Below are 12353 nucleotides of genomic sequence, written 5' to 3' on the forward strand. Positions count from 1 at the left end.
CTAAAACCTTGACCTGGAACCCTGAAGTCACTGTTTCAAAACCCTGAGCTTGCCCTGTCAAGGCACATACAGGAGTTGATACAAGGCGCATAGAGGAGCTTTTTGCTCCTCTCCCACTTCTCTCTCTCTCTCTCTCTCTCCCTCCCCCTCTAAAAAAATGAATACATGAAAATCTTTAAAAAAGAAAAAAGGAGCCTGACCAGGTGGTGGTACAGTGGATAGAGCATCGGACTGGGACATGGAGGACCCAGATTCGAGACCCCAAGGTTGCTGGCTTGAGCGCAGGCTCATCTGGCTTGAGTGCAGGGTCACCAGCTTGAGCATGGGGTTGCTGGCTTGAGCATGGAGTCATAGACATAATCCCAAGAAAATTTCTTTTTCTTGCTTTCTTAAACATAAACTGAATAGGCTCTTAGTAAAGGCCTGACAGGTCATTGTAGGTATAATATGCATGACCATGAAAGCTGCTGTTGCTTCAGGTCTCATTTGTGACATATTACTCTATTTCACAGTGTTAGTTTTTTATACAGCTTAAAATCCATCTTCAACACACATGCATTTGTACACATTGCCAGGTAAACAAAGTACTGGCCTCCCTAAATGTATAACTTAAATTTAGCATAAAATGAGCTTTTAAAAGCAAATTATATATATTACCCAAACTGCTTTAAAATGTTTGACTCTACTATATACATATTGTGGTATACTGTATATTCTTTGGGGATTAAGAAATAAAGACTTAGTTACTGATATATACTTATGGCTGTATCACTGGGAAAACAGTTGAGAATAGGAAGATGCTAACAGTTGTAAAAAGTAAACTATTAAAACTTCATTCTTCCAAGTGTATAAAGTCCATGTGGCACAGCATTTATTTGATGACAATCAGAAAAACTGTCTCATTTTTGCTGAAAATGTTGAATGAACAGTAATGGAGCCTACTGGATTTTTAGTTCCAGCCACTATGAAAACTCTTCAGGAAGGAATTATATAAATATATGGGGGGGGGGGGGGGATTGAATTACAGACTTTGTTCATCTCCTTCTAAAATACCCCTAGCACCTAAAAGTCTCCATTAAAGCTTCCATACCTACTGACAATATTTCTCAGTTCTCTGTAAATGACACTACAAAAATTCAAGACATTATATCTCTTCTTCAGTACTGTATGGAATCAACAACTTAGGTTAGGAAGTCACATTGCCTTTTGCCCACACCAGCCATTCTACCTCTATGTGCTTTGAGGAAACTAGCTTACCTTACCCCTCCTCCTCTCTGCATATCTCAGTCCTCACCTCAAACACTGGATCTAGTTATACTATAGCCAGTCACTCTCTTTAACATCAGGAAAAGAAAAGTCAGAATGAAATTAACAAGAAGATAATAAACTGTTCCAGTTGTTAATGGGCAGACGTTTATTTGGAAAGCTCTGGATCTGTAATTGCTCCAAGATTCAGCCAGCGAACACGAGACCAAGGAACCAAATTCAGTGTTGGTGTCTGTGAGAAGCCTCCCTTCACCCTATGCCTTAACAGCTGGAGACCTAAGGTCCATGACAGGGTCTGAAGTTGGGGAAAGTCTGAGAGGCCCTGGGACAATCCTGGGATAATAGGATCCCTGCAAGAGGACCAGAGAGGAGTTAGAGGTCATCACGGAGAGATGGAACCTAAGTAAAAAGGCAACAACTGCTTCAACATGTGAGTTTTCGATTTGGAAACCTGTGTTGATATTTCTTGTTCTCCAGTGTTAAGCTTCCTGTTCCTGTTCTCTTGGCTGTCGAAAGACATACTATAGCCTGACCAGGTGGTGGCACAGTGGATAGAGCATCGGACTGGGATGCGGAGGACCCAGGTTCGAGACCCTGAGGTCACCAGCTTGAGCGTGGGCTCATCTGGTTTGAGCAAAGCTAACCAGCTTGGACCCAAGGTCGCTGGCTCAAGCAAGTGGTTACTTGGTCTGCTGTAGGCCCACGATCAAGGCACATATGAGAAAGCAATCAATGAACAACTAAGGTGTCGCAACGAAAAACTGATGATTGATGCTTCTCATCTCTCTCCGTTACTGTCTGTCTATCCCCATCTATCCCTCTCTCTGACTCTCTCTGTCTCCGTAAAACAAAAAAAGGATTGTAATGAATTATAAACCATTGATGAAAAAAGGTCTGTGCCTCCTTATTGACAATAAATATAGTAAAGCTAATCAGTGTGGAAAGGGTAAGCTCAGGCATGTAGAGAGCCAAGAGCTGACTGGTACATGTGAAAGGAGCGCTGGAGTTGGAAACTCATTACATTAATAAGGTGCTTCAGTTAAAAATCATGAATGGATAACTAAACCTGGAAAAGGAGTGGGGCTTTTGATGAAGAATGATATTAAAGTATCTGTCAACAGACTGCTTGTTACATGCAAGGGAAAGAAATAACTAGACAGTGGAGAACTGAGACAACACCTTCCTCAAGTGATGAAAGGTAGCGTCACCAGTGAACAGCAGCTAGACAGAATGTGCCTCTAACTGTGATACCGAGAAGAAAACAACATAATTTTTCTAGTGTTTTGGAATCTGTGCCTCCTTATTGATAATAGAATGCATAATCTGAATTTAATCATGAGGAAGTATCAGACAAACCCAAAATGAGAATCACTCTACTAAATAGGGAGTAAGGAAAACTGTAATCTTCAAAAATGTCCCTGTCACAAAAGTCAAAGACTGGGGAAATGTTCAAGATTAAAGAAGACTAAAAATACAATAAACCCTAGATTAGATTCTATCCTGAAAGGAAAAAAAAGCTATAAAGGACATTACTGGGTCATTGCAATATGGACACCAGATTAGATAACAGTATTCTAACAGTGGTACAGAAATTGATGACTATGGTTATGTAAGAGAATAACCTTATTCTCAGGAAAGACACACTGATGTATTTAAAGGTGAAGAGACATGATAAATGCAACTTGCTCTCAATAATTCAGGGGGAAATATTGTATAAAGAGAATGTATGTGCACAACAGGAGCAAAATGTTAGTAAGAACATCTAGATGAAAGATATATGGGTGCTTTTATATTTTATTCCTGCAGCTTTTCTCTATATTTTAAATTATTTCCAAATAAAGTTCTTTGTAATACTTTAGACCAGCTAATATTTAAAATGTAAGCTTAAAAAATTATGTTTGGAAACATTATAAGTGGAATAAGCCAAACACAGAAGGACAAACATGGTATGATCCTCCTCAAATCAGGTACCTAGAACAGGCAAACTTGCAGAGATAGAAAGTGGAATAGCAGCTTCCAGAGACCAAAAATAGAAGGGAATGGACAGTTAGTTATTGTTCAGTGAGTATAGCGTTTCTGTGGAGTCATGAAAACATTCTGGAAATTGATAGAGGTGATAGTTACTTAATGGCATGAATTGTACATTTAAAATGATTGAAATGGTAAATTTTTGGTTATGTGTATTTTACACAATAAAAATTGTCTTGGGGATGTTTTTTATATTATAAAATATTTTCTATGATTCTTTCAGTGTAAGTTCCCTTTGTCTATTTAAACCATTTTACACAACTTTTAAGATTCACATCAGCTGCAAGTTCCACTTATAATTGATTATGTGGCATCTGTAGTTCATCTCAGTTGGTTTTTAAAAATAGATTATTGAAAAACTGATATTCATCTGGGCCAAGGTCTTAGCTTTTTTCTGCATCCTGCTTTCCCACTTGTCAAAGCAAATGTCTCTTCCAAATTCTTTACTTCAGTCATCAGCTAGCTGTTCTCTTAGCTAGAGGATGCTGGTGCTTATGCTTCTCAAAAATATTCCATAAACATGAGCTTTTCTTTTTCTCACAAAGATTATTCCAGGAGGAATGAGGAAAACAGATGTTGCTTATAAGGCTTCTAATAGATGTGTTTCCATTGTAAGCTGATCTGACTCTGAATTTGGCATCTGCTCCATTCACTGTGGTGGGCTGAGCATTTTAGTCTCAGTTTGGCTGAAAGTTAATATTGACCTTTGACTGTTACCTGAAAACTCAATGGTAAAATGCTCTTAATAAACCTCTTGAGAGAGTGATTTCACATTCTAAGCAAATGTCTTCAAAATACATCACTCCATTTACCAAATTAATTTTATTCTTTGGTTGGGAATACTTATTTATTTTATCTGATACAGAGCATTTCCCAAATCTAACAAGGAAAAAAGCCTGTGTGGTCAGAATGGTAGAAGAGAAAGGACATAAATCTCTTCTAGTGCTGCTCTCTACAGGTCATTATGCCACAGCCTCTCAATTAACCTTCCCCCACCCCACTCCCTCGAGCTGCCAGGCCTGGAAGTCTGGCTCAGAACAGATTCTCATTGTCATCCGTTCTTCTGAGTGTTTGAGTACTGCTGCAGCAGCTCAGGTCTCCCCTCTAGGGGGAGGAGCCCCCGATTCTTCTACCTAGTAAGATGTCTTAGTAGTAACTACAACACTTTTCTTTTTTATACTTTTATTGCAGCATAACTGACATACAAAAAACTGCACATACTTAAAATGTACAATTTTACAAATGTTGACATATGTATCCACCTGTGAAACCATCACTATGGACATAGCCATTATGTCCGTGACCTTTTGTAATCCTACCTTCTTGCTCCTTCTCATCTCCAATTGGATTGTTTCTACATATTTGGAGACTGTTACAAATAAAGCTGCTGTTAGCATTCACTTACAATTATTTGTGTGGCTATATGCTTTCATTAACCTTGGGTTAAATACCTAGAAATAGAATAACTGAGTCAGATGATAGTTGTGTGTTTAACTTTTTAAGACACTGACAAAGGGTTTTCCAAAGTGGTCTTTATATTATATTCTAGTAATCAGTATATTAGTGTTCCAGTTGATCCACATCTTGCCAACACTTGGAATGGTCAATCTTTTTTGATGTTAGACTTTTTAGTAGGTGGGCAGTAATATCTAATTGTGGTTTTAATTTGCAATTCTCTAATGAATATGATGTTAAGCATCTTTGTATGTGCTTATTTGGCATCTGTTTATCTTCTTTACTAAAGTGTTTAATAGTTTTGCCCATTTTTTGTTGGGCTGTTTCTTGTTATTGGGGAATAAAAGTATTTAATTTAACAAAGTTCAAATTACTTTTCTTTTATAAAAGTTTATACTTTTTATGTCTTAAAAGATCTTTGCCAAGCCTGACCAGGCGGTGGCACAGTGGATAGAGTCGGACTGGGGCATGGAGGACCCAGGTTCAAAATCCTGTGGTTGCTGTCTTGAGCGTGGGGTCATAGACATAACCCCATGGTCGCTGGCTTGAGCCCAAAGGTCACTGGCTTGAAGCCCAAGGTGGCTGGCTTGAGCAAGGGGTCACTCGCTCTGCTGGAACCCCCCAGTCAAGGCACATATGAGAAAGCAATCACTGAAAAATTAAGGAGCAGCAATTAAGAATTGATGCTTCGGCCCTGGCCGGTTGGCTCAGCGGTAGAGCATCGGCCTAGCGTGCGAAGGACCCGGGTTCGATTCCCGGCCAGGGCACACAGGAGAAGCGCCCATTTGCTTCTCCACCCCTCCGGCGCACTTTCCTCTCTGTCTCTCTCTTCCCCTCCCGCAGCCAAGGCTCCATTGGAGCAAAGATGGCCCGGGCGCTGGGGATGGCTCTGTGGCCTCTGCCCCAGGCGCTAGAGTGGCTCTGGTCGCAACATGGCGACGCCCAGGATGGGCAGAGCATCGCCCCCTGGTGGGCAGAGCGTCGCCCCTGGTGGGCGTGCCGGGTGGATCCGGTCGGGCGCATGCGGGAGTCTGTCTGACTGTCTCTCCCTGTTTCCAGCTTCAGAAAAATGAAAAAAAAGAAAAGAAAAAAAAAAAAAAAAAAGAATTGATGCTTCTCCCCTGGCCGGTTGGCTCAGCGGTACAGCGTCGGCCTGGCGTGCAGAAGTCCCGGCTTCGATTCCCAGCCAGGGCATACAGGAGAAGCGCCCATCTGCTTCTCCACCCCTCCCCTTCTCCTTCCTCTCTGTCTCTCTCTTTCCCTCCTGCAGCCGAGGCTCCACTGGAGCAAAGATGGCCCCAGCGCTGGGGATGGCTCCTCGGCCTCTGCCCCAGGCGCTAGAGTGGCTCTGGTCACAACAGAGCGACGCCCCGGAGGGGCAGAGCATCGCCCCCTGGTGGGCAGAGCATAGCCCCTTGGTGGGCGTGCCGGGTGGATCCCGGTCGGGCGCATGCGGGAGTCTGTCTGACTGTCTCTCCCCGTTTCTGGCTTCAGAAAAATACAGAAAAAAAAAAGAATTGATGCTTCTTATCTCTCCCTTCCTGTCTGTCCCTGTATCTGACTCTCTCTCTGTCAAAAAAAAAAAAAAAAAAAAAGTTCTTTGCCAAATTCAAAATTCCTTTGACATTTTGTCTATTTTTTTTTCTCAGAATTGTATAGTTTTAGCTCTTAACATTTAGATTTATGATCTGTTTTAACTTAATTTTTGTAGATGATGGGAGGTAAGGGTTGAAGTTTTGTTTTATTTATACATGGCTGTTCTGAGACCATTTCTTTCAAAGGTTCTCCTTTCTCTACTGAACTGTTTTGAAACCTTTGTCAAAAATCAATTAGCCATATTGAAGTAGATTTTATTTCTGGACTCCTTATTTAGTTGTATAGATCTATTTGTCAGTCTTTATGCTAATACCATAGTGTCTCGATTATTTTAGTTCTACAAGTTTTTTAATCAAGTGGTCTTCTTTTTCAAATTTATATATTGACTAATCTAAGACCTTTGCATTCCCACATAAATTTTAGAATCAACTTATTCGTGTTTGTAAGAAAATCCTGGAATTTTGATTGGTATTTTGCATCAATAGAAAAATTTCTGCACAGCTAACAATATTGAATCATCTGATCTATGAACACTTTGTATATCTTTTTTTTTTTTTCTCAGCATGTTTTGTCATTTTCTGTGGCAGGTCTTACTCAACTTTTATTAGACTTATCCCTAGGTTTTTCACATGTTTGATACTATAATAAATATTTTTAATGTCATTTTATAATTGTTCTTTGCTAGTACATACAGTTGCTATATATACACACATTACTAGTATGGAAATTCAGTTGGTATTTATATAAACATCTTTTTTGTGACAGAGACACAGAGAGGGACAGATAGGGACAGACAGACAGGAAGGGAGAGAGATGAGAAGCATCAGTTCTTCGTTGCGGTTCCTTAGTTGTTCATTGACTACTTTCTCATATGTGCCTTGACCGGGGGCTACAGTGGAGCCAGTGACCCCTTGCTCAATTCAGTGACCTTGGCTCAAGCCAGCAACCATGGGGTCATGTCTATGACTCAACGCTCAAGCTGGATGAGCCCACGCTCAAGCTGGCAACCTCGGGTTTCAAACCTGGGTCATTCACATCCCAGTCTGATGCTCTACCCACTGTATCACTGCCTGGTCAGGCTATTTAAACATCTTGTATCTTGCAACTTTACCAAACTCAGTAGCTCTAGGAACCTTTTTCTAGGATTTTTTTTTTCATAAGATTTTTTTATATAGACCAGGAGTTCATCAATTTTCATTGGCACTAGAGGATATTTAGTAGCATGCCTGGATGCTAGTAACACCCCCTGCCCCAGTTATAACAAACAAAAGTGTCTCCAGACATTGCAAAATGTCCTTGTGGGGACAGAATTGCCCACTATTGAGAACCATAGACATAGACAATCTTGCTATCTGCATATAAAGACAGTATTTTTTTTTTTTTGTATTTTTCTGAAGCTGGAAACGGGGAGAGACAGTCAGACTCCCGCATGCGCCCGACAGGGATCCACCCGGCACGCCCACCAGGGGCGATGCTCTGCCCACCAGGGGGCAATGCTCTGCCCCTCCGGAGCGTCGCTCTGCTACGACCAGAGCCACTCTAGCGCCTGGGGCAGAGGCCAAGGAGCCATCCCCAGCGCCCGGGCCATCTTTGCTCCAATGGAGCCTTGGCTGCGGGAGGGGAAGAGAGAGACAGAGAGGAAGGAGGGGGTGGGGGTGGAGAAGCAAATGGGTGCTTCTCCTATGTGCCCTGGCCAGGAATCGAACCCGGGTCCCCTGCACACCAGGCCGACACTGTACCGCTGAGCCAACCGGCCAGGGCCTATAAAGACAGTTTTACTTCTTCAATCTCTTTTTATTTTTCCATTGATGAGAGAGAGAACCATCAACTCATTGTTCCACTTAGTTCTATTTAGTTGTGTACTCATTGGTTGCTTCTCATATGTGCCCTGACCCAGGATCAAACCCACAACCTTGGCGTGTCATAATGACACTCTATCCACCAAGCCACCCAACCAGAGCCTCTTTTCAATCCTGACGCCTTTTATTTATTTTGTTTGTCCATTGCAGTGACTAGAGTCTCAAGTAGTGTTTAAGAGCAAACATTTTTGCCTTGTTCTTAATTCTAAGGGGAAAACATTGTATCATCAACCATTAAGAATGAGATTAACTGTAAGTATTTGTAAGTGCTCTTTATCAGGCAGAGGAAGTTTCCCTCTATTTCTAGTTTGCTGAAAGTTTTTATTAGCAATGGATGTTGGTTTTTGCCAAATGCTTTTTCTGCATCATTAAAATGATCTTATGGGCCCTGGCCGGCTGGCTCAGTGGTAGATCGTCGGCCTGGCGTGCAGAGGTCCCGGGTTCGATTCCTGGCCAGGGCACACAGGAGAAGCGCCCATCTGCTTCTCCACCCCTCCCCCTCCTTCCTCTCTGTCTCTCTTCCCCTCCCGCAGCTGAGGCTCCATTGGAGCAGAGATGGCCCGGGCGCTGGGGATGGCTCCTTGGCCCCTGCTCCAGGCGCTAAAGTGGCTCTGGTCGCAGCAGAGCGACGCCACGGAGGGGCAGAGCATCAACCCCTGGTGGGCAGAGCATCGCCCCCTGGTGGGCGTGCCGGGTGGATCCCGGTCAGGCGCACGCAGGAGTCTGTCTGACTGTCTCTCCCCGTTTCCAGCTTCAGAAAAATAGAAAAAAAAAAAATGATTTTATGGTTTTCTTAGTATGGTAAGTTACGTTGATTGATTTTTTTTTAATGTTAAAAAAAATTGCATTTCTAGGATTAACTCCACCTGATCATAATTTATTACCTTGATAAACATACTATTGGATTGGATTTGCTAAAATTTTCTTCCGAGTGCTTGCATCTTTTCTGTTTATATTATCAGAATAATTCTGGCTTCAAAGAATGAGTTGGAAAGTATTCCCTGCTCTTCAGTTTTCTGAAGTATTTGTATAGCATTGATATTATTTTTTCCTTAAATCTTTGTGGCACCATCTGGACCTGGAATTTTCTTTATGGGAAACTTTTTAACTACAAAATCAGTAAATTGATAGATACAAGGCTATTTAGGTTATCTGTTTCTTCCAGAGTGAACTTTAATAGTTTGTGTCTTCCCAGGAATTTGTCCAATTCATCTAATTTGTCAAACATAGTGATACAAAGTTATTAATGTTTTCTTACTGTCCTTTTAGGGTGTGAATTCTATAGTGATGTCACCTCTCTTATTCCCAGTATTGGTAATTTATGTCTTGTCTCTTTTTTCCTGACCAGTCTGCCTAGATATTTCATTTGTCCTATTTGGACCTCCACTTCCATCTTCTCGACTCAGTGGACTGTCGAGCTGTGCTTGGGGGGTCCCTTCTAGTGTGGCCTGGTCACTCCAGGTAGTGAGCTGGAGCAGTTCTACAGTTCTCTTCATTTATCCTTCTTTCATGGATTGTTTGAGGCTGATGTACAATATTTGAAAAATTGTGTTTCATGTACTTTTTATTTTAGTTGTTTCTGGAGAAAGGTAAATCTGATTCCTTTTATTTCATATTGGTCAGAAGCAGAAGTCCTCAATACTGTTTTCTACCTTATGGTACTAAGTTTAATATCAAGCTGTTCCATGGTGCTTAACTATAGAAATGATTTCACTTTTTTTAATTGATTATATGGAGGTGACACTGGTTAACGTAATTATACAGGTTTCAGGTGCCCCAGTCTACAACACATCTCTGTACCCCATATTGTAGAAATTATTTTACTCTTACTTCTGGGAGCAGAAAGGAGATGTAAGGTCCTTCGTAACTTTTCAGCTCTCAAATTTGTTCTTGAAGAGACATCCATGTGACAGAATTTTATCTGCAACAATATGCTAGGAATAACAACAGTACAGATAAAATCCAGAGAGATAGGGAGAAGGATAAATAACTAATAACATGTCAGCTGTAAAAACCCAAGAAAACATTTGACTGATATTTCTTACAATTTTTCATCTCAAGGCTGAAGGAAGGAAAGACAGTTTAGGCTAGAAAGCTAGTTGTCACATCCCAACCTGAACTCTTTAAAAGAAATGTAAGGAGAAGACCGTGATGTTTGGGGGAAGACCTCCCTAACAGACTGAGGAAAGGGTAGGTGTATAGGCCGTTTTTTTGGTCTGACCCAGTGATATTTCTGGTGCTGTTCCCTAGTACTCATGTTCTTTCCTTTTGTCTGTTCCAGGTTTTCTGTCTCAGCTGGTCTCTGACAAGCCCCTACCTGAATGCATCCGTGCTGGCCACTATGCAGCAAGCATCGTAATTAAGCGAACGGGCTGCACCTTTCCTGAGAAGCCAGACTTCCACTAATGGAAGAGCAGGAGACCCAAGCCCAGGAGTGCAGACACTGCCCTGATTGCTTCCGGAGAATTCCCATATTAATAAAGAAGAAAATTATCTGCCATCTTTTCCTATATAATAATGCTCATTCTTAATTTAGAGGGTATAATAATGCCCAGTAGATTCTTTATTCTCTCAACAAACTAAAAAATGATGTTTATTTCCATAGTTTGATAGTGCCACTTAAATATCAATTAAACAGGAATATAACATTTCAATAGAAATTTTTATTTCATTTTCAATTACTTTGTAAATTCATGTGTATTTAGCAAATGGCCAGGTTTTTTAAATTTCTGCTTTGAATGCGGATACAATTTAATATAATAGATATTTTTAAAGGATTTAATCCTAACACATCAATCTTTAGCTTTTTATACAAATATACTTAATTTAGGGATGTGTGTGTATACATACACACATTCATACATATATGTACCACATATATACACATTAAATAGCCAAATAAGATACAGAAATATCTTGCCAAGTTATGCCAAATAATTTCCTCAGTACATAATCAAATATATAATAAACTTTGGATAATTAAATAACTTGCCAAATTAAAAGTTATAATATTCAAATTATAATCTTATATTTACTTATGGTACTCTGTAATTTGATACAAATAAAAACATCATATGGGAATTTTTTTCTGTCTTTTCTCTCTGCTCAACAAACTAAGGAAGAAATGTCATTATTTAATACTGGGCCCTGAAATGATATCAAATTTGGTACCAGATATAGAAAGAAAAACAACATAATACTTTGAAAAATATAACAATACTTAGACCAATCAGTCATTGTTTTAAGGAAGACAAAATGGTATAATAGAACCTTTGGAATTAGACTTAATTTCCTCAAAATCATACAGAGGTAATTACTTAGCCTCTTTGATCTTCAGTTTCCTCTCTCTACAATGTGGTAACAGTCCCTATGTACCAGGTCATTGAGATGATTTAGAGAGAAAACCAAGTATAAAGTTCTTGGTGCAAAGCCAAAACAAGTGCCTAATAGGCACCTATTTTTATCAAAGTGAGTATCGTTGCTAAAGAAGAAAAAGATTTATAAAACTGAATTTAAAAAAACAATTAAATCACAGCATAGGGTACAAGTTTTTATTTTGTTTTATGTTTAGGTAAACTTTATGGCCTCCGATGCATGCTTGTCTCTTTTGAATATTGGGATATAATTCATATACCATGAACTTTTCCATTTTAAAGTATACACATCAGTGGTTTTAGCGTGTTCACCATATTGTGCAGTCATCACCATTATCTAAATCAAGAACATTTTCATCACCCCACAAAAGAAACCTTGTACATCCCAATTTACCCCATTTCTATCCCCTGGCAAATCACTAATCTATTTTTTGCCCATATAAATTTGCCTGATTTGGACATTCATAAAAATGAAATCATATAAAGTGGGTTCTTTTGTGCCTGGCTTCTTTCACTTAAAATGTTTTCAAGGTTCATTCATTTTGTAGCATGTACAGGTACTTCACTTCCTTTTTCTTTTTTTTTTTTTCTTTGGTGCCAAATAATATTCCATTGTCTGGATATACCAGACTTTGTTTGTTCATTCATCAGTTGTTGGAAATTTGGGTTAACACCTTTTGGCTATTATGAATAGTGCTGCTAGAACATTCATGTAAAAACTTTTTGTGTGGACATAATGTTTTCAATTTTGGGAGGTAATATACCTAGGAATGGA

At 39.9% G+C, this 12353-nt stretch overlaps 1 protein-coding gene across 2 annotated transcripts in view; it reads left to right on the forward strand.

The window, feature by feature from the left end:
* Window positions 1-11285, forward strand: part of ADK (adenosine kinase) — a 657653-nt gene extending 646368 nt beyond the window's left edge. For both annotated transcript variants that reach the window (XM_066349840.1, XM_066349841.1), the window contains exon 11: window positions 10486-11285. In XM_066349840.1, the coding sequence (XP_066205937.1) occupies window positions 10486-10610 (125 nt within the window). In that variant the 3' untranslated portion in view covers window positions 10611-11285. The remainder of the gene's footprint in view (window positions 1-10485) is intronic.
* Window positions 11286-12353: the final 1068 nt, after the last annotated feature.

Source organism: Saccopteryx leptura, chromosome 9 (assembly GCF_036850995.1).
Source record: "Saccopteryx leptura isolate mSacLep1 chromosome 9, mSacLep1_pri_phased_curated, whole genome shotgun sequence".
Taxonomy (NCBI): domain Eukaryota; kingdom Metazoa; phylum Chordata; class Mammalia; order Chiroptera; family Emballonuridae; genus Saccopteryx; species Saccopteryx leptura.